The 23,064-nt window shown below is 45.0% G+C and overlaps 1 protein-coding gene across 1 annotated transcript; it reads right to left on the reverse strand.

The window, feature by feature from the left end:
- Positions 1-634: 634 nt before the first annotated feature.
- LHFPL2 (LHFPL tetraspan subfamily member 2) lies at positions 635-22,177 on the reverse strand. The gene is made up of 2 exons (XM_054578517.1): positions 21,518-22,177; positions 635-1,184 (listed from the first exon to the last, which is right to left on the reverse strand). Exons 1-2 carry the CDS (start codon positions 21,951-21,953, stop codon positions 928-930), a joined length of 693 nt encoding a protein of 230 aa, XP_054434492.1. The 5' UTR covers positions 21,954-22,177; the 3' UTR covers positions 635-927.
- Positions 22,178-23,064: the final 887 nt, after the last annotated feature.

The raw sequence follows: 23,064 nt of genomic DNA on the forward strand, positions 1-23,064 counted from the left end.
GAAAAGGTCTCCCCAAGTGCTGAGGTTCTGGCAAGTTCTCCCAGTGAACATCTGAATGAGCCACAGCTGGCTTAGAGACGTCTGTCCCGAGAATGAGGAAACAGAGTGAGGTTTCCTTTGGCAGCACAATCCCAACCCTCGGAGAAAAACATGCGACCTCTGGTGGAAGAGGAGCCTGGGCCAGTACTGGTGCTAGCTTGGCTGCTGGGAAGCGGAATGAATTTGTCTCCACTAGAGGATTTTGTACTTTTATTCTTTCAATCTTACAGGTCCTTATTTTCTTTAATCACTTGGATTGACAGTTGATTCATCATCTGACCCTGAAATTCAGCCTCGAATAAATTCCGCAACAGGATCTCAGTGTCCCTGCTGGACCCCTTTGGTGAGCTAAGCAAGAGATCGTGTCTTTATGCCCTTTAGCACAAATCCTATCCCCTGTAAGCGTGCAGTCTCCAACTGAGAGAACTTGAAAGAACCAGGAGGAGACAGAAACACCAAAACTCATTCTGAGGCAGAGATGCTCACAGGCCTGTAGCCTTGTGGCAGATGCACATCTCAGAACAGCCAGCAAGTCTGGCTAACAGTCTTTTCTTTTACCAAAGAAATGCTGCTTTAAGGGTTTAGATCATTATCCTTCATTGAGCGTTGGGGGAGATACAGTCTGACAGAACTTGTCAACTGTATGTGAGGGTTTATGTACTACTATTTACGTGTTCCATCTCTTGTAATTTGCACTGTGGCTCTCACGTGCCGTCACTTTGCTTAGCTAGATGTTGCCTCTCATTGGTCCTTTTAAGGCTCAGGGCTCTGGAATGTGGCTTTGGTAGGTAAAGGCTAGTTCTTCACTTGACGCAAACAATGAAACCAGAGGCGGACTGTTTCACAAGGTTACACAAGGAGGAAAATGGCATTAATGTCTCTTCCAAATTAAAGGAGGCAGATAAGGTTTTTCCCCTCTTCAATTTCTTCCTGTACTTTGTCACTGGAGGTTGCAATTTCTGCTTGTGCAGAAAAGATGGCACAGATGAAGGTGAGGACTGTCCCACCAATGGCAGTATAAAAGGCCCAGCCCAAGGAGCAGTCTCCGGGTTTGTAGGCCGACGCATAGTGTCCACAGTAGGCGATGGCCTTCTGGCAGCCCCAGCCAGCAGGGTAGAGTATCAAACCGAGGATAAGGAACAGGCCTGCAGGGCAGAAGAGGAAAGAGTACAGATTTATTGTAATTGTTACTTGATTTGCCTGCTTTGGGCTATGGCATCCTTTCTGCAATAGCAAGTGTTAGGGACTGTTTTATGCAACTAATCTAACCTGACCAATAACTATCACCACATTACCAGAAATATTTTTAGCCTCTTTTGTACATGTTGGAATATGTACCCACTAATAATTTCTCTTGTAGAAAAGCAAATGAACTTGTTACTGTTTCTTCTCACAGGGTTCTTACTGAGAATGGAAGGTAGACTCTTACCTAAGGCAGAGGTTGGCAAACTATGGCCAAGTAAGTGTGGCCTTGTTTTTACAAATAAAGTTTTATTGGAACATAGCTATGCCCATTCATTTATGGATTGCCTATGAATGTTTTTATGCTGGAACAGCAGAGTGAGTAACTGCTACAGATCCTAGGGGTTAAATTATTTGCTACCTGGCCACTTGCAGAAAATGTTTGCCAACCCCTGGCCTAGGGGAATTCACACAGAACCATTTAATATCACCCTGGTTAAATGCCAGAGACCAGATCTTAACCCAATGTCAATGCTTTAAACAAGTCCACAGGAGTCTCTTTGATGGCATTCACCAACAAACAATTGCGTGCTTTGGACAAAGACTTCATATTTACATGTACATTTAGGAAAAACACTGCAAGCTGCAAACTTTTTTCTTTCTTTTTTGGTCTGAATGCTCTTAGGTGAACCCAGCCTTGGCAGACACTAATAAGCTCTGTTTCTGTTTTGCTGACCCCCCACCCCCACCACCTTGTCATACGAAACATCCATTTTTCTATTCCTTACAGCTTTATTGCCCACTGTGTAATTGCCAGTTATTTTTCCTACCAGCTGGGTAAGGAGCTACCCCAGGGCCAGGACTAAGGTGAGGCAAGTGAGGCGCAACTGTGAAGGGACAGTTACTTTAGGTGTTCTCCCTGTGCTCGGGGGAACCTGAGAGTATGTTACCTGCCGTGCCTTGATCCTGGCCCTGGCTACCAGTCAGTCACACAGCAAAGCTGCTGGAAAGGAAGTCTGGGCCCTGAACTAACAGAGGCTGAGCTGTCTTACCCAGTGAAGCTTTCTTTGTAGAAAGGGTGCTGCAAGAGTGTGGCTTTATTTGTTGTGGCAGGGGTGAAAAATGTTTTTTTCTTAAACATGACACCTACTTATCAAGATTGCAACTTTATAACCCAGAACACCTGTTTTTTAGATACCATGGAATAGCAACTCTATCCTCATAAACTAATAATCTTGGCTTAGCTCTCTGGGTTTACCACACCAAACTTTCCAAGTCATTTAATGCAACTTCCCCACAGAAAGAACATGACTGAATTTGTGGTGTGAAGTTTGAAGAAAGAGCAGGGACAGTGTTTGAGACCACAGATCATAACTTTCACACAGTCTTCTTCATCCTGTGATGGCATCATCTCTCCAAGCATGGCAGTTCACGACTAGAGTGGGTTTTGGGGTCTGACTGTTCCTACTTCCCAAATTAATCTCATTGTTCTAGTCTGAAGGCCTCCAGGAACTTTCTAGCAGGTGTGCAACAGAGGCAGTCTGCTCATATGTTCATTTTCTGAAAAAGGATGCTTCACAAAAGAAGCGTCGTAACCCCGCAGTCCTCTTCCTCTACACGCTGGGGTGCTGGGAGCAGGAAGGCAGTGATGTGTAGCTAGGGAAACGCGATTCAGTGTTGGGAAGTGTAAAGGAGAGGGCAGCAGGCTGAGGCGTCTTGGAGAGAGGCTGTCAGTAGTGATGGAGAGTGCAGAGTGAGTTCCCCCAGGGATAAGGCAGCCAGTGGAGAGAGTGTTGGTACTCTGGAACTCACAAGGTATTGAACCAGCAATCTTGGTTTGGGCGTCTGGGGTCAACGCCAAGGCTAGAAAGCACATACCAGAAAAGCCCTTAGAGTCTAGTGGGAGCTTGAACACAAACTAGCAAGATGATGGGCCATAGCGAAGACGCACTAAATTAAGAGATGGGTCAGTCAGTAGTTAGGAACTCGGAATTTCAAGTAAGATAGAGGTTTGAATCCAAGCTCTAAGAGACTTAGAAAATTAACCTAAGTATGATTCCTAACCTGTAAAATGGGCTAATGTTAACTGATAAGGTGGTTGTATTGAAGTATGTAAAGAGTGCTTTCCACATCCATAACAGTAACAGCAGTAACAACAAAACAGGAGCATAGACTAGCACCTGACAATAGGGTAAATAAAGCCTTTCGCAGACCCTTCCCATACATAAACAGTTTAAAGTTTACCAGTTATGAATAAGCAGGTCAGCTTAGTTTTGAGGGTATGTTTTGAAAGGGGTAATAATTTAGAAAGAGGGGAGAACCCAGGTTACAATTTTGTACCCTTGAAAGAATACACCACCCCCATCTGAACAGATCTTACTCAGCTGCAGAGATGTAAAAATTGAGTTAATTCTTTTATGTTTCCAAGGCCTTTGACGAATCCTAATTATCCGACCGTGTTCCCTAGGAAGCCTCACCCAGAGTATGTGGGTCTTGTTTCTCCCTCCAGTCCTAAGTTAACACCCGCGCGCTGTGCGGCGCCATCGCTGGGGCTTCTGAAGGATTTGGAGGTGCTCCGGCGCACAGCCTCTGCTGCCAAGGGCTAGTGCAGGCCCCAGGCAAGGGAGCAGGAGCGGCTTTTCCCTGTAAAGCCCGGAGTGTTCACATTGTATTTGAATTGTGGCTCCAGTTAAATATTAATGGCACATGCCGTATATATTACATGGCTTAAACAAGCGCAGTAAGCAAAATTAATGCACTTTAATATGATAGGGACAGAAGACAGAAGGCAGAGTTTGTCGTCACATAGCAGCTCTGCTACCCTGTGCTGGGCTCATAAAATACCTTCCTCTGGCTCTCTCAGATTCTTCTGGGAAGTAGGCAGGTTTAACATAATTAAATAATATAATCCTTACTTTAATATGAGACCCCGTTTCACAGTACAGCCAGGAACAGTCACTCCAGTACCGCTCCGTTGGTGTCTCAGGTGCTCCCCCTTTCTGATAGCTCAGCTAAAGTTCCCAAAGTGCTTTAGGCCACCTTAAAAATCTAGTGACTGCTATTGACCAGTTTGTGAATGACAGTAGGAAGACTTTTCTTATCACATAAAGGTGCCATGCTTGTGCGTTTGTTAAAACACTCAGTATTTATAAGCCCCCAGGGCGTCCATGTTGGGGGGTGGGGTAATAAAAAGTGGACTGTGGCACGCCTCCAAGTCCCAGTGGATGTGAAGTGTGCCGAAACCACATGCTCTCAACGTGGGCGGCCAGCCTAGACAAACAGCGGCTTGTCCAAATTCTCCCTGGGGCGGGCGGAAGACGTTGCCACTGTCTACCCTACCCTGGCTGGTGGACCTCTCTTCCCAGCACGCATCAGAGTTGTCATTAGCATGGTTAATGCCATGAACATCTAAGACCTGTGTCTGGTAAGGGAAGAGTGGCCTTCAGGTAAGTGCAACATGAGTCACACCTGTCATCTGTCTAGGTATTTAGAAAACGGCTCTTCCATCAAAGGAATTTTAAACAGTTTATAGTGATTGAGGTGACCACCACCCTTAGACCTCACCTCACAAGGTCCTGAGCAGCTGTTCTGGCCTTAATGAACATCCCTTACTGAAGCACAAACATCATCTAAACCTGTTCTTTTGCTTGCTAGTAAAATAGTTGAGAAAAAGCCCATAAAGGTTTCCCATCTCCCAGAGTAAAACCCAGCTCCCTCTCCCTGGCCTCCAGGCCCCATCCGATGCAGCGCCTCCTTGCCTGTCTGATCGCCTCTTCCTGGACACACCAGGATGCTCGCAGCGGCGCACTTGCCACTCCTCTCACTGGCCGCGCCCTCGTCCCCCCAGTTAGCTTTCCGGTCATCTTTAAATGCCACCTCCTAGTGTGGTCTTCTGTTCCAATTTATTTAAAATTTCAACCACTTACCTCCCCCCTACTTGCTATCCCCCTTCCTTGCTTTGTTATTTCTTGGCACTTATTTACAGACATAGAATGCATTATATTGAGTCATTTACGTACAAAAATGGTCATTTCACATGGTTCCACATACAATTTTACTTTGCCATTTTGATTGTTACCCATTTCCATACTAGACTTTAAGCTCCACAAGGGCAGGGATTTTTGTTTATTTGGTTTACTATAAAGCTAGTGTTCAGAATAGCTCTTGGCACATAGTAGGCCCTTCATAAAACTTTCTTAATGTCAGTCCAATTTGGTTTGTAATAAAATATTTCTAAACCACAGTGCCCCTGGGGAAAACAGTAGAATAACTTTGGTTGATACCAGTCAATAAAAATGTACTGTGCCAGCAGGAAAGGAAGCAGAGACTCTTGGTTGGCTGGCTTGTTTTGCCACACTGCCCTATTCTACGCCTGGGAAAGCAAATTTGTGCCCCAAATTATAACTGGGCTTGACGACACCAGCTAATGACAACAGAATGAAAGTCCCTGACTTCTTAAATGGCAGGTCAGACAATAGGCAAGAGAATACAATGAGACATACCAAGTCTGCTGCAAACTGGTTATGATGTTTCTGGTCCTCAATCTGGGGTGCCTTTAGGGATTGTCTGCTTGGTTGCTGGTTATGTCCAAAGGCCAAATGGAAGGTGGGGAGTGTGCTCAGGATTGAGTTTTACACAAAAGCTGAGCCAAAAAATGGTCGAATTTCCCTGTGCAGCTTTAAAAAGGCAGTTCCTGAAGGTAGGCCAGCCGATGGTGGTCTCTGGGGCCTTTCTATTGCCTTGCATTAATGCCTCACTGTTTCAGGTGTCGGGTGGGGGTGGTGTGTATATGTGTGTGTTGTGGAGGGTGACAGAGAAAGTAAGGGACTACGACAGTGGGCATTAGCTTGTCTGTTGACTGGCTTCTCTCCCTGGTGCCTCACTGAGCAGTGAGTGCCAAGCCCAACTGGGAGGAGAAGGAAGAGCAGAGAATTATATTGGACAGTAACCTAAGAAAGTAGCTACACCTGAAAGTAACAGATGACCAACTGGTCATCTCTGCCCTGGCTCGACATGATAGGATGGGCCTTAGGAACATACCATTTTCCACCACCTTAAAAGATATCCTAATCTTTGTGTCCTTTGTCTTCTCTTGCTAACCGCCTCCCAGTTCGCTATACCAAGATTAGAATGTGTCATGTCTGTTCACCATGGGGTCACCTGGGTGATGACTCAACCTTATCTGGGGAAGAAAAAAGTAAAAAGGAACGGGCGGCTGGTTACTTGGACTGCCCTACAGATGCCACCATGTGCTGGAGACAGAATCCTGATGACCTGAGGCCCACCCTGTGGTGGTGGCTTTCTCATGATCAGCTGAGCACCAGCTATTACAATTCAAAGCCTATCATGCCCCGCTCTGTTATTTTAGTAATATTTTCCCCTACCTGGAATGAGCTTTCAGGCTCAATCTGGGTTTCCCATCTTGCTGCACAGGACTTTTCAGACTCTCTGTGGGCAACTTAATCATGTGGTGTGGGTGTCACTCAAATAATTAGATTCCATGAGCTGTGTCTCATCACTGCTTTTCCAGTGCCAAAAAACATAGGAGGTACTTAAAAAAAAATGCATGGAACACACCAGGAAAAGTCAAGTTGCAGGCTTTCTGATCAACATTCAGCACTCACTGTGATTAGACCAGCTGCCAATCTATACGTCTTAGGTGACTGCTACTGCCCTGGAATTAAACAATGTGATATCAAATAAAAGTTCTGATCAAATCTCTTAGGTTGCAAGAAAAAATATCTCCATGATCAGCCAAGCCCCCAATTTTAGAAAGATGAAGCATTGCTATATATATTAAATAATATTTCACTTGGTCTGAAGATGCCCACCTCAGGCTTTAAGAATATGGGATGCTGGGAATGGGGGCCAGGTCTGAACCACAGCTCTTCAGTTTGCCAAGGAGGTGGGCAAAGGCTCCATGGCTATTCTCAGTCTCTTTCCCTGGCTATTGTAGTGCCTCCTCCTTCCCTCCAGATCAGTCACACAACCACCACACTTTCACATCCTGCTGGTCAAGGGAATGGACTCAAGGTTGGTTTGTTTTTTGTGGGTACAGAAGAAAGCCGTTGTTCCTGGCCTGAAAAGTGCAAGAACTAAAGGCAGGCTCCTTTCTACAGAATAATAAGCAAGACTTTCGAAATCACACTTCCTCCTCTTCAGACAGACTTCTAGACTAAATAGTAAAGACAGGCTAGACCTTGGTTTGCAAAGGAAATTTACTAAAGACAGGAAGAATATCTGTTACTGCTACCGGCAATTTGTGGAGGCTCCCCCAATGAGGGGCACAACACTTAGCCTCCCTGTGGTCGGAATCAGGAAGCTCATTCTAAAGCTATGAAAGAGACTCTACTCCCTCTGGAGAGTGCGTTCACAGCAGACAGTTGACAGCATGCTTAGTGTCTTTTTGATAAACTTGAGCTCCAGGTAGATACTAGTTGGTCTCTAACTACGTAATAACTGAGGAATGTCCCCCGACTGCACTCCAGGTGCCTGTCTGATGCCAGGCACAGCAATGAGTGGCCATGATGGGCGGAGGAGGGGGTGCGGTGGGGTTTCATAGGCTTTAAACACTTTCAGGCCCCTGCTACTCAAGGATTCTAATCACAAAATACACATTACCTTCCCTGAACAGGGGGCTCTTATGCGGACTCTGGGGGTACTCGTCTACCCAGAAACATCCCTCTTCACCCTATTTCAAATGTCACTTCTCTGTGAAACATGTCACTTCCTGCCAGAAGGTTATTCTCTGTGTGCTCCCACTGCCCTGTGCACACCCCTCCATAGCTCTCTATCAGATATTATTGTTATATATTTATCCAATGTCTGTTTACCGAGTTACCTACTAAGGGCCAGGCATTATTCTCAGGCCTAAAGATAAACAGTACCCTAACAGGACTCCCAGTCCCTTGAGGGCAAAAAAAGTTTTATTCCTCTTGTCATGTCACAGTTTTGTCTTAGCCTTTACCATAATCAACCTCACGGGTGTGTCACAGGTTAAAAAAGGTTAAGAGTTCAACTTATTTCTGGTTTGGAAGCAGACACTGACTCGTAGCAGGAGACTCCATTCCTCTTTCAACATATCTCTGAGGAAACAAAAAAAAAAGTCCTCTAGTCCTTTACCCATGTGAGGTCTCCCCCGACTCAGAGGGCTGGCACAGGGGCCTAGCGGAGCCTAAGCTCCAGTTTTGCGGCCCCAGCTCAGTACCCGATGGCATAAAGCCAGGAAGCTGCCCCTGCCCTTCCCCTTCTGGCCTTGAGCCAGTTGGCCATCTCTCTAACAGGAAAGAAAGGCAAATGAAGCAAGAGAGTGACAGCTTCCTGTATCCCATCCCCACTCTGGGACATAGCTCCGAGAGCATTCCAGGCTCATTGTGGGCGACAGCTTCAATCAACAAATTTTCAAAAGTACTGACAGTGCTGGAAAAGTAAGGATAGTCCTCACGTGAATTTCAGATCATTTGCCAGTGTTCCAGCTCCAGGGTGGAAGGAGGCCTCCTTGACTTCCATCTCAGTATCCTTTGCTCTTTGTTCTCCCTTCCCTTCCCAATATCTAGACACTGGGGAGCCCAGGCTGAATCCTTGGTCCTCTTCTCTCCATTCTTATCCATCATACTTAGTCCCATGGCTTTAAATACTAGGCTGCGGTCTCCTGAATTTTGATTTCCAACTTTGAACTCTAGATTTGCATATCCAACTGCTTACTCTTAACTTCTAGCCTCCACTTGGATATCTAACAAGTTACTTCGAAATTGTGTCCAAACCTAACTCTTGGAATCACTTCTTCCTTTAAAACCTGGTCCTTAGCCTATGGACTTCATCTCAGCAAATGGGAGTTCAACTATACACGATGCAGTGAAAAGCCTTACAATCATCCTTGACTCCCCTTTCTCTCTGAGAGCCCACATTACTCTCTCAGCAAAGCCTGCTGGCCTTCATTCTGGCTGTCCCTTTCCCTGGAAAGCGCTTTCTTCCGATTACCCACGTGGCCAACTCCTTGATCTCCTGTAAGTCTTTGATTAAATCTTTTCTCACTAAAGCCTACCCTCACTCCCTATTTAATGCCAACCCCCGCCCCAGCAAACCCAGCCTCTCTCGCCCCGGCCGCCTTTCCTTCTTTTCCTCCCACAGCACCTCTCACCTTTTAACATGCTATATAACTTACTTTTTTGGTTTATTGTCTTTCTCCACCGGCCTGAATGTAAACTGCATGATGATAGAGAACTTTACGGGTTATACTTTATGTATCCCAACTGTCTAGAACAATATCTGACATGTAATAAGGTGTTCAGTAAATATTTGCTGGGTGAATGAAGAGAGAGAGCGCTGTGATGTAAATATTGAAGCCATTGTGGAAGGTTCTTGCCAAATGTCATTAAGTGTTGGACGAAAAGCTTCATCTGATAACATGAGTCCCTGGGGCTGACAATTTTGGTTAACAGAACACCAGCCACACTCACTGATGAAACACACACACAGGCTCCAGACCATGGGCCTGGCCTTTAAGTTGAGTATAAGCACTGAAAACTTCTTTTCTGACTATGGAAAATAGCTGTTTGCTGGGACATCACATAGAAAAAAGTAGTAAGTCAGTTAAATATAATATATTTTCAGTTATCTAGAGATCAACTTCAGTTTAGCCTCTAAACTCTGAAACTGTTTCCAACCATGCCTGGCTGCAGAGCGAGCCACCAAAAAGACAGGCTGTGGCTGACTCGTGGGAACTGCCCAGGACACCAGCTGGCAGGGGAGAGGGGAGCAGCAGTGCAGGGATAAACCTGGAGAAAGTTCAGGAAAATGACAGAAGGCAGAGGGGTGTATGAGGAGAAATGAAGGAGCTGCACCATGTTAGTTTGCAGGGCAGGGCCGGGGGAGTATCTAGCAAGAGCAAGAGCCTGGAGAGTAAAAAAAATAAACAGGAGCCAGCACTGAGGCAGAGAAGGCAGAACTTCTCTACAGCCCAGGATAACTCCCGTCAGCAGCCCAGACGGCAGTGTCTCAGTTTGAGGAGTGAGTGAGTGAGTGAGTGAGTGTGTGCGTGGGTGGGTGTGGGTGTGTGTGGAGGGAAGGGGGTTTAGAGTGAGGAAGGCTGTTTCTTTGCTTCCAGTGGAGGAATAGCATGCTTAGTTATTGAACTCTTAGTCTGGGACCATCAACTGGTACAGTTGATGTACAGAGTATTATACAACAACCTTATGCAAGCTAGTTACCATTCATCTGTATAATTACCTCTTTTCTGTCTAAATTTTAATTTTTTTCCCCAAATCATCTTCTGCTGGCAGTTGGCTCATTTTGCCAGTCTCTAATGGCCATGTGTAGGCCATGTGTCATCAGCTGTTGGGCTGGGACGGCCTCTCTTTCACAGTCCCCCAGGGCAAACGGGCAGAGATTAAGCCTGGGCTTGAGGAAGGCACGCGGTACCAGAGCACGTCCAGTTCCCGTCCACTGAATTTGCTGTCAAGCTATTTTCTCCCCAACCGTCATGGTATGAACCCGCGTAGTTCTCATGTGCGGGGACTTGGGAGACGCGCTGTAATGATCTTTCTCAGTCACCAAGACAAGGCTAAACTATATTCCTTACATTCTTGTTTTAAGAAAGAAAAGATGCAACTTAAAGAATTTTGTGGGTAAAAATTTAAATAAAAGTTACAGGTAAATGGTTCATTAACTACCTGGAAAACTGACTAGAACAATGATAGTAAATAGAAGTCTTACTATTTCATAATATACACTTGTTTTACAATAAAGTAGCATTGGTTCCAAGGCTGCCTAGATGCCTCAAATGTACTTCAGGCTCATGAGAGGAACTCCCGTCTGACGGTGAACTTACTGATGGAGGTGAGGAGTGTATTCCCCGTTCCTCTACTTCTACCTCTCCACCCCAGTCCATACTCAGTGCCTACGACACGGTCCTCTGTGTTTCTGACTAACTTCATGTGTCATTTCTGATTCCCATTTCCTTTCTAGTCTTCACATCTTTGGAAGAACCTTTTCGAAACGTCTTCTATGGTAACAATGGTAGATTCCAAGTAAAGATGACATGCAGTTAGCGATAAACACCTCCCCCCAATTTTACACGTTCACTACTAATACTTTGAAGCTGGAAGCTTGTAAGATGATGAACGCCTTTCAATGATCATACTCATAATTATTATTATAATAATAGCAGCAGTTCATGCTGTACTACAATGTGTACTATACTAACTATAACTCATTTATTCCTGTAACCGTGTTACGAGGTTCGTACTATTAGTATCATCATTCAAGATGAGGAAGCTGAGGCATTAAGTAAGGTTGCACAGGTAGTTAGCAGTAGAGCTGGGACTTAATCCAGGCCATATGGCTCCAGGGTCCCCCTGTGCCATCATACTAGATTGTGACTTCACTGCAAACCAGAGCCTAGCTTCTAAGACAAAAGCATTGGTCCAGCTGAAGAGGGGAAACTGATATTTACTCAAATGCTGGCGTACTTATACCTGTGAGCAGTTAGAGAGCAAATGATAAAGAACAGTCATCAAGGGAGAAAACCACAGGAGTACTGCGAAGGGATGGTGAGGGGAAGGGATGGTGAAGGACTGACGAGGAGGAGAAGGCTGCACCAAAACAAAGGGACACCTACTGTCAGGCAGCTTGACCCTACAGCAAGACAACCAAAAGATAATTCACACCTTCTCTTGCATTCGAAGCTAAGTGTCACCGGCCAGCTTGTTGCAACATAGGTATCTCTTTGGAATGGCTGCCTTTGGCCAAAGTAATCTCTAGAAAGAAAACCTAGTGAAGAGGTCAGAACAACGTAAGGTTAGCTGTGATGTCCTCTTCTGCAGAAAACTGCAGGTAAAAGCACAGAACTCATCAGATACCAGAGGGGAAAGATGTAAGCCACATTCCACTTACATGTTAGTGTCTGCCCTGAGATTCTGTATGGTTGGGAACCTTCTAAAGTTGCACACCCACCTAAAACACGAATGCCACCCACCCACACACGCACACAAAATACCCCGTGTCCTCTCCAGCAGATGTGTAGCCAAGCAGACAAAATCCAGCACTGAGAGGATTCTTATCCCCAAATCATATCCCTCTTCCAGCAAGTCAGGCCATTGTCATTGTTTAACCATCTCACCTTCTGCAAGTAGCCATTCTTAATGCACAGAACAGAGCTGATGATATTCATCTTTTCTAACCTCCTCCTGTCCCTGAATCTTTGAGCCATCATTCGTATACAGTGGGCTTTGAGTTAGTCCTGTGTTAGCAGAGATCTGCTTGCCTTAATGTTGATGTACAGGGGACACTGCTTTCAATCCTAGGCACCTGGTAATCATGAAATCTTGCTCATAGTAACTGCAGACACCAGAATGGTGGCCCCCAGGCCTCTTCCACCCAAGGAGAGTTCCGGTCCTCTGCCTCCCAAGCCCCAAAGCCCATCAGTATTGATATTCCAACCTGCTTGACTTCTCAGAGGCCAGGGCAGGGCACCATCCTCAGTATCAAAATTTCAGTTAGCTATTCAGAGTCACGAGTATTTGAATGATATTTATAAAAAGATTGGTATAAAGAATTATAACATGAGTCAAGGATTTCTGCCCAAGAATTATTCTATACCTTTGAAATCACTTTGCCCAATAAGGATATACAATTTTTAAATAAGAATTTATTCTGTAAAACCCAAACAGAATTTGGTTTTAGTGTTTGCCAATTCTGAAATGATTCTTACTGGTCCTTCATAGGATGGCTCCATTAAATATTTTACGCTCTAACTGGGTGGGCAGAGTCTGTCAGAACTGAGACGTACCAGCATTTGCTAAATCCTTGACTCTTCAAATACCTGGAAACTTACAGCTGTGCTAGCACAGTGAATGTAGATTTACTGAGCACCTACTATGTATGTAGCAGGCCCTATTCTGAACACTACAGATAAAACTTTGAAAAAAGATATGATCTGCCCTGGCTGGTGTGGCTCAGTGGATTGAGCACCGGCCTGCGAACCGAAGGGTCGCCAGTTCGATTCCCAGCCAGGGCACATGCCTGGGTTGCAGCGCAGGTCCCCAGTAGGGGACATGTGAGAGGCAACCACACGTTGATGTTTCCGTCTCTCTCTCCCTTCCCCTCTGTCTAAAAAAAAAAAAATATATATATATATATATATAAATAAATATTTATATATAATTATATAAATAAAATTTATATATTGTGTCTTTAAAATACATATTTTTTTATATATATCTGTCCCCTGCTTATATTCTAGATCAGTGGTTCTCCCCCACATTTTTTGATTCCATACAATAGAAAAGCCAGAAAAATTGGGAGGTCAGTATTTTAACTTTACTAACATAAGAACACTGAAAATGATGTGTCTCCCTTCATCATATGTTTTCAACACCAGAAGGCTAAAGGATGTAATCTAAGAACAAGGGATATCTCTTTTAAATTGAATACACTGAGCTCTATAAAATCTTACCATATTGTCCTTATCTTCCTTGTGTTTGCTGTGGGCTGGTGGAAGCCTCAGCACAGAGCGGCCCTGCACTTGTTCTAAGACAGTAACTACTGAGAGCGGCCCTTCAGGATGGGAGTTGCAGAGGGTGCCTGTGTTAGGATGGGGGCGCCCTTTTAAGAATTCTGTTTGTTTACTGTGTAAGTAAGGAGGTTCTCTGAGTTCTCTGTTTCTGTGGAGTCCAGAATCTAAACTTCTTTTTACTGTACCTGATTTTAAAGTTTCAAGAATTTATGGACAAGCTAGACTGGGCCCAACTCTATATTTAATAACTGCTTGGGCAGCCAGGTCAAGGTCTGGAGGTCAGAGGGTTCACTGGTAATGAAAGGGGTTTTCAGCAGATGACCACAGTGTCTTTGTACAGCAGATTATAGCTACATGTCAGCTTAGTACATGATCAATAATACTGGAGGTTTTGAACCAGCAAGATTTCCTGAGGGGAAGGAGAGGAAAAGCGAAGGATCAAGTGTCAAGTTTTTAAAAAAAATGCTCAATTAATGCTGTTACCATCTTCCAGAAAGAGTCTAGTAGGGTATTCATTTTCTACTAAAAACACTCCCATGGAACTATAATTGGCAAGAAAAATACTCTTCCAGGGTGGGGGCTGAAGAGCAGACGACAGAGCAACAGAAAGAGAATTCTTTGGAAGACAATCAGAGCATAGTTGTCATAAAAAGACCTTACAACCAAGGCCCCAAGAGGAAGTTTCTGTTATAATTACTCAAAGTTAGTGACCATCAATTAAGAACTGTCAGATGCCCTTAGAATGTGCGGAGAAACAATCTATGGGAACTATGCGCTTCTCCCTTGTTGAAGCCTCCCGAAGTCTTTCTCAGCAGTGACTCCCGTTTATATTCAAATTCTTCACTGGCAGTTTCTACAGCCTTCGTTCCTAACTGTTAACATGCATCCCAACAAACTAATTTAGCCGGATTATTCTTTCCCATGAGTTAGTGATAAAGTTTGCTCCACATTCCAAGTGAGAAGCTGTTTTCTGAACTCTTTATATGCAACTGGGAGAAATTTATGAAATATTTTCTTGATAAATGATTCATCTGACATGTAGGGTTAAAAGGTGTTCCTGTTTGACTTTAACCAAATACACTGGTGATTCAAAATAAGTAAAAGACATAAAAAAGTTTAGTTATTGAGCTATGAAATACTCAGGACAACAAGTCAATTTCTTTCCTGCCAAGGTCTCGGGGTCTAGATAATATTAACTAATTCCTACAACGAACCAGGTGCGATCTTTTTTTACCAAATCTCTGCAGTTAGCCTTGAAATGCTGAACATAGCTACCATGCGTTTTGGTGTGAAACATTTAACATTGGCTTCAATTTCTCAGTATGTGTATTTTAGATTTCATCTGTACTGGGGGCTATCTTTAAAAAGGAAAAAAAGATTGCTAGCCATTTAATAAAGCGACTGACAATACTGTATACAGTAACTGAACTCACAAACATGGCTGCCAGCACTGCAGCACGGTTGTTCATAGAAGATGCAGACTACTTTTGAAGTAGCATCACAGATTAGAAGACCATCATTGATTGCATTGAGCTCTGAACTCCCTGTGCAAATATGCAGAGCCACACTTAAGTGATTATTTGTTAATGGAACGTGAACATAGATCATCCATGACTCTGTGATAATTTATAGCTACAATTAAGGGGTTACCATGGCAAAATACTTTCCATACTTTATTTGCATATCAATTGCTAATCTGAATTTTAAGAGAGTTGCAATTTTCTTCTAGATCTTCCAACTGATTCTTTTAAAATAGATCCCAGTCCCTAGATTCACTTAAATTAATGACTTCTTGGGTCCACTTGCTTTTAGACAGTAGTTTTTTTAATGTAATGATAGTCAAGTTCTTTGTTCTCTTTATATATACCGTATGCATATATATATATATTTTTTGCTCTTGTAGGGTATAGTTTATGAAAAAAATGACTCTCTAATATAGACTTGGGAGTGGAAACTCAAGAAATTGTAGACCCAAGTCTATAGGTCTTTTGCACTTAGCAAGCATTCAATAAAAACTCCTTGAATTGAAATTTAATTCTGGCTCATAACATTTCTGCATTCTTTATTTTTTACTAAAGGATTCCTAAAGGCTGATGAATTAGTAAATGTGCCATAATCAGTAGTATTCTTACATTGATTTAGACACAGAACTATTAGAATGACCTCTGGTGGACATGTTTTCTGTCCAGCTTAAGAGCCTCTTTTTGACGGTCAAAAGCTTCCAGTGCCTCTTTCCAAGGAGGGAGGAAAGGAAGGGGTGCTTCCTCTACTTTCCTCATGCCTTTTCTTTGAGGATATTTTAAAGTTGGACAACGAAGGACACACCACCACCTCAGAGAAAGCCAGGCACTTTTCAGGGGTGAATTTATGGGGCAAGGTCCCTCTGAAAGTCAGGAATTCCCTTCCCTTTCTGTATGCTTTCCAAGCCCTTCCACAATGCCGGACCTGTCTTTGTGGCCTGGGAGTGAATGAGTCGGGCACAGGATAAATCAAAATGGTTGTTGGGACCAGGTTGAGTTGTGGTTACCTTCCTGATGCTAAGATTATTTTTCACCCTGTGAAAAACAGCAATTAGAATACCAAGTCCTGGGTAATGACCAGGGTGTACTTCATGTGCTCATCCATACTTCCCAGTGCATTCTGATTTATGACAAAGCAATTCCACAAGCAGCAAAGGCAAAAGCCCTCCAGTCTTCTCCCTTGGATTATTCCCCTTTTATTCCTTTCCCTTCTTTTTTCATACTGTCCTCCTCTATCCTCAATTACTGCTCACTTCCAAGAAGGCCGAGTCTGCACACACCAGGCCCGGAGCTGCCACGGCAGGAAGCAGTTCCCACGAGCATACCCTCTACCCCAGCCCGGCAGAGGCAGAGTTCGGCCCCGCAGCAGTCCATCTGGTCAGCCTGGTGGAGCAGCTCACTGGAGCAATCCTGCTGGACCGAGAGGGATGCAGACAGATAGAGGACTACAGGGAGTAGAGAGCGTGAGAGCCAACCAGACACAAAGAAGCAAACAAGCACGAGAGGGGAGACTGGAAGACAGCAGGCAGCCAGGCCCGGCATCTCATGAGCTAGTTCAGCCCTCATGGCAATCCCAGTGGAATAGTCCAAGCCAGCACAAGTGAGCCAAACCCTGAGCTCATTTTAATGGCTCCTGTCCCAAACCTGAGTCACTGGGGATTCCACGGACTTCTGAGAGAGCCCTTGCATTTCCAACAACAAACTGCTTGATGCTGTCATGGAAAACCTGGATCTTTGCATTCTACGGTTTCACTATGGATTACATCCAGGTCACAACCTAAGGAAGACAGCTGGCAAAAGCACCCTGTTGGCCGATTACCCAGCTTTTGTAATGAATCCCAGAGGGCTATGAGCTGATGTGTGTTTCTGGCTCTGCCAAGTCCCGGACAAGTCCTTCCCAATGAAGACCAATCGGCCTGTGATTTATTCTGCAGGGGAGCCTGAGGAGCCACCTGCCATCAAGACTCAGCCCTGCCTCCAGAAGGGAAAGGAATGGAGAATGTATTTGTCAGGGGGAAGAGGAGCAAAAGTTCTTTTTTTCCTTGTCAATTCAACTGCTATCTTCTGCTTTAAAAAACAAAAAACTCTGAGGACACCTGCAGTCACACCAGAGTCACAACAGGACTGCTCTATACTCTTCAGCCCTAACACAGACAGGTTTTTAAGGGGCAGGGAACAGCGCTAGACAGTGTAGCCATGGCCAATTTCAACAGAATAGAGTCAATTCTTAAGATTAGAAAAGCCACCCCTATTCCTTAGAATGCAGCAATTCTAGGAAACATAAAAAAATGTACTAAAACCTGCCAAGAAAATAGAAATGTTTTAATTATATATATAGCTACTGCCACTTATTATTTACTGTGTGCCAAGCCCTGTGTTGAAGCCTTTCTCATATATTGTAATTTAATCCTCAAAACAATCCTGAGGTATGTATGACTTTTACACTCATTTTACAAGTGAGAAAACTGAGGCTTAGAGAAGTGAGTTCAATTCATCAACATTTCACAGCCACCTTCAGCCGGGGTCAGGCCATAATCCAGGGCCAGGGGAGGCTTGGATTTTTAAATTCTACTTAGAATGAGTGTGGGGCACCAAGCACATTTATGCACAAGGATTTCGGGAGTGTCAGCTGGGCGCCCACCTAACGGGCCTTGAAGGCAAATCCTGCTATCTGGGTTAACTTAACAGTCAAAAGTTGTATTTTATTATTTTTTAAGTAACCCAGATCTTGAGATTTCTACTGAAGTAGCAGATTCTTTCACACCCAGCTTCTAAAATCAAAATGTCAATATTTTGATGATTTATTTGTATACACAATAAAGGGCACCTGTGGCCTATTTATTCTTTAAAATTAGGTGTAGTAACGGTATGTGCTTACAATATCTTGCAATTTTTCATCCAGTTGCATTTTACGACACTGCCATTTTTGCCAAAATGAAAGTTGTAAAAATGAACAGTCTGAATGTATTTCCAAAGAATATCCTTTTGTTGCTCTGGCAACAGCTTCCTTTCTCACCATTTGTTTCAGGGTCGGGTAGATCCAGGCAGGACTGAGAGAAAGGGGGCAAGGGGAGAGAAAGACCGATGCTCACAGCTGCAGCAAGTTCTTGGCTGAGGCTGGAGTTGACCAGATGCTGTTACAGATTGGCCAAGGGGAGAAGGCAAGTCAGCTGCTCCAGACACACACACTTTCTCAGCCATAGATTCGAGGACCATGGCCGTAATTTATCTTGGCTTGAACTGCCTGGTGTAGAACCCCATGAGGGGAGAAGACCCCATTCGGCATCCCTTACAGACAGAGGCCACCCCCACCCCACTCCCCACCAACACGAGAAAGTCAGCTGACTTGTGCTTAGTCCTTCTTTCCCATGATTTTTTTTTTTTTAGGTTTTATTTATATATTTTCAGAGAGAGAAGGGAAGGGAGGGAGAAAGAGAGGGAGAGAAACATAAATGTGTGAAAGAAACTGATTGGTTGCCTCTTGTTTGCCCCCAAATGGGGACCTGGACTACAACCCAGGCACATGCCCTGACAAGGAGTTGAACCGGCAACCTTTCAGTTTGCAGGGTGGCACTCAATCCACTGAGTCACACCAGCCAGGGCTCCCATGGTTTCTTCTCAGAAGGATGCTGCACAGTTGAAAGGACAAAAGCAACAGCTTCTCCTGCACTTCAGCGGTTAGCCTCAGATCAGAGGGCCCTCCAGAGATAGCCTGACTACACGGGAATCTCTGTCTCCTCCCAACTTAAAATTTTGAGTAATTTCAGATTTTTTAATATGCTGTGTGTATGTGGGGAGAAAGTTAAGATTTCTTTTAGAAAATCTAAACTTTGGAAGAGACGTATGACCAAAAGACTTGCACGGGGGGTACGCTTCTACTTTTTTCCCCTCAACCCTTCTTCCCAGAGGCCTGATACATACAGACAGACAAAAAAAGAGGGAGAAAGAGAAAAAGAAGTCAGAATTAATGGAGTGTGAATAATACCAAAAATACGTACTAATTTTTGTGCCAAAATGAATGTTCTTGCCATTTATGTGAAATAACGAACAAGAGCACCAAAAGATTGGTTGGGCTAATCTACTTCCGTAGAGAATGAATTCGCTGGACTAAACACCTTATTAAAAACTGGATGCAAATAGTATTTAAGACTCAAGGGTGTCTTCTAGGCAGCTTCTGCACGGCCGTTAAGACATGCTGTGGTGTTACGGCCCAAGATGGCCACCCCTTACTGTAAATGTCCACTGATTTGCCAGAGGGCACTATTTCTCAGGAAAAAAAAACATTCCTAGGGATGACAAACCAATTTCACCTGCATACCAGTACATTGATAAAATTCACCATAAATGCATGGGAAATTGACCCTCCCGTCAACCAGGACTCATCAACAGGACTATAAAGTGTGTGCCGACGTTCCTTCATCTACATGTTCATAATGACTTTCTAAAAACCTCTGGTAATGCTTCAACAAAAGCTTAAAGGTACACACATGCATATACGGACATAGCCCAGAGGCACTATGTGCCAGAGGGGAATAAAGTAGGGGAATTTCTCTGACAAGAAAAAGATGCACTGGTGGTGAAACTCATCTTATTTACCATTTCTGGGAGGTGACATGACAAGCAGAAGGGGATAAACTTCAGATTTCACAAGTGAATCAAAAAGGGGACAATGAGTTTGAAAGAATCAAAATCTAAGAGTATAAAGGTCATATTTTTCAATCTCCTCTATTTTTCAGAAAAAGAATGCCAGGGTTGAGAGAGGTGGTGCATTTATCTCTGGTAAAACTTCAGTGTAGCAGCAAAACTAAAAATTAGAATCCTGGCCTCCCAAATTCCGTGACGGCCTATGGGCGTCTGGGTCATTCCTGGCGTGGCCGATCCTGACAGAGAGACAGGGTTCTGAGGTGTGCCAGGAGCACATCCCCCTGCAGAGAGCCCAGGGTGGTGGAGCAGGTCCTCTTCTCATTTCCGGGGGCCTATTACCCTTCTTCCACCCACAGACACACATCCCCCCCGCCCCACAAGATTTGAGGAATGAAAAACATTATCTTACCAGCTATTTGGGGGAAAAAACCCCAAAACTCTTGTTTGACCTGCTTCCTTAGAAGCCAGCCCTGCCAAGCTCAAGAGTCTGCTGTAAGGCACACCAGAGTGACTTCACTGGAGCTGTTTCTTTCCCAGCCTGGACACCATTCCCAGTGCTTCCCCTCGCTGACAAGGCGCCCTGTGCACACAGCTTGTGCCGTTCATCTAGGGTTGGAGGTGGTTTCCTGTTTCTCCTGTTAGCCTTCAGATTAATAACTAGCTTGGTTATGATTGTTGAAAAAGTTCATTTCTTTTCTGACAAATCAAAGCAAGAGTCTATCCCTCCGCTTCCCTGAGGATGTCTTCTGTGTGCACATGCGCATGTATTTTTCTATCATCTAAAACAAGTCCCTTGAGCCTAGACTGCTTCCCTTCCCTCTTGGTTCAGTGTCCACTGTTCAAAGCCATGTGGCAAAGTTCATGAAAGAACTGGTGGCCTTGGAAGTTTTCTTGCAGCTCACAGCTTCCCAATGGATCACAATAAAGACCTCATACTTTTCTGTCCTCTGACTTCTAATCAGTTCATTAGTGAGAAATCCCCAGAAAATGGAAGTTAGTTTATATTTTCTGATTTGCATAGAACATTTGCCAGTCTCCAGGAGACAGTTTAAACCAGGACGTTCAAGTGAGAGCAGCTGATACTAACTCCTTCCCAGCCTGCTGCTTCCCCAACCAAAGCTGAAATCATCCGGGCTGGGCTGGGCTGGGGCTGGGCTGGGGCTGGGGCTGACGCTGACAGCCTGTGGCCACCGGCTCCCGGCCCCTGAAAGAACATCCCACGCTCACATTCCTTTTGCATAGAGTGCTTGCTGCAGGTGGGTCCCAACTCCTCAGTGGATGCACTACATGGAAAGCATGCTTTTAATTTAATGGTAAAAGCAAGGAGTAATAGGTACTCCAATAAAACCTAACAACTTAGAACCAGAGGAAATAGCAATGAAGAACATGTGAGAGCTGAGAACAGACACTGCTCTCCATCAGAGAAGAGAGAGTAAAACGGGGCAGGGGGAGTGGCCACGGCAGGGTGCTCACGTTGCTGAGAACAGACTGTCCAAAGTCAACCCCACCGGACACTAGAGGATCTTTAAAACTAGCAGTAAACAAGTAAGCAAGTGTGTACCCTGCACATGCAAAGCCCACCCTGCTCTCAGGCCCCTTCCCTCTCGTGCACACTTACCTGCAATTCCTTGCAACAGCCCGCAGACATTGAAAATACTTTTCTTCATGATGCTCTGTACACACATGGTGAAGACAGACACCAGGGCCACGATGCAGAGAATGAAGATGCCGAAGGCTAAGAAGATCGCAGTGGCCTGCCAGAAGCCACTGGCAATCTCACTGAAGTTCTCAGCGTAGGGCCCGCACAGCGTCTCCTGCGGGACATGCAGCACCCCAGGGTTGCGGATGCAGCGGTTGTAGATGCCCAGAGTGGGGTGATAGGGCTCCGAGGGGCCGCTCGGCTCATTGGGCTCAGCGGGCTCAGCGCTGCCGCGGGTCTTAGCTTTTCCAATCAGCCAGTCTGCGCTCATGAAGGCAATGAGCTCTGCAAAAGCCACCACAATACTCAGGAGGGTCCAGAGCATCGAGCGACAGGTGACAATGACATGACACATATTGATGTTCAAGGAGGAAAAAGTCAGGAGTCCACGGGTTAATAATAAAAGTCGGTGGGGAAGGGAAGGCTCAGGACTTCTCAGAAGGCAGTCGCTGCTGGTGGGCGGGCACTCCCACAGCCGGATGCTCCTTTCTCCCTGCCTCTGGGGGCGCCGTCCCGGACTGTCATGCTGCCATTTCGCAGCTCCGGAGCGTGGCCTCCAGCCTCACCTACCGGAGAAAAGAGAGGTCACGGTCAGCAGCGCCAGGCCCCGCCCCTGCAGCACCGCGGCGCGCGGGCAAACTCGCTGGTCTCAAACCCAAGTGTGAACACGGGCAGCTCGGTGGCCCTGCGCGGCTGACCCGCCCTGCGCAGCTGCCCTCGGCCCGCCTTCCACTGCCACACCCGACCCTTCCCGCCCAGGCTGCCCGCAGGTCCCCACAGGACCTTGCTGGAGCAGATCTGGTCCCCAGCCAGCAACCCGGCCCTTCTCAGCGCATTTGCTGGTCTCCTTTGTTTTCAGGCCTCCCTTTCCATACTCTTAGAAATGATTGGCGTTTATCCTTATCTCTAGGCGTGACAGAGCGCCCCCCGCCCCGCACCCACTCCAGGGGCACCCTGCAGTACAGGGGCTCCAGCTCGATCACCTTTTCAGGGTAAGTCAAACAGCACAGGAATCCAGACAGATCTAGATATAAATGGCAGTGAACCATCAACAGACTGGATACGCTTTTTAAAGTTTACAGGGCTTTTTGCCGGCTGTTTTGAAAAAACTTGCACTGAAAGTTTTTGCTTAACAGTAGAGAGCAGCAACACCTAATTTTATTGCCTGGGAATCAGGTTACTAGCACAGACGTAAGAGTATTTGCTTCATAGGTAAATCAGAATATAAAAAGAAACAATGCCATAAAAAACAGTAACACGTTGCTACCCAGACTTATTTTTCATCCATTTCCCAGAGGGTCATTTTTAGATGAAATAAACTGCATTAACTGAAATGCAAGAAGGAAAGAAAAAACTCAAGAGTTTATAACTTAGTCACTTGGGAAAATTATTCATAAATGACCGTTGACTAAGTATCTTTACCACTGAGTGGACTTGTTGACAACAGAAACTTGCCTGTAAAGAAT

Source organism: Pteronotus mesoamericanus, unplaced genomic scaffold (genome assembly GCF_021234165.1).
Source record: "Pteronotus mesoamericanus isolate MK-2021 breed Mesoamerican mustached bat unplaced genomic scaffold, CSHL_Meso_final contig_50, whole genome shotgun sequence".
Lineage (NCBI taxonomy): Eukaryota > Metazoa > Chordata > Mammalia > Chiroptera > Mormoopidae > Pteronotus > Pteronotus mesoamericanus.

Coding starts and splice junctions, on each gene's coding strand:
- LHFPL2 (XM_054578517.1), bottom strand. CDS start 21,953: ATGTGTCATGTCATTGTCACCTGTCGCTCGATGCTCTGGACCCTCCTG. Junction 1,185..21,517: donor GCTGTTGCAAGGAATTGCAG/GTAAGTGTGCAC, acceptor TCTGCCCTGCAG/GCCTGTTCCTTATCCTCGGT.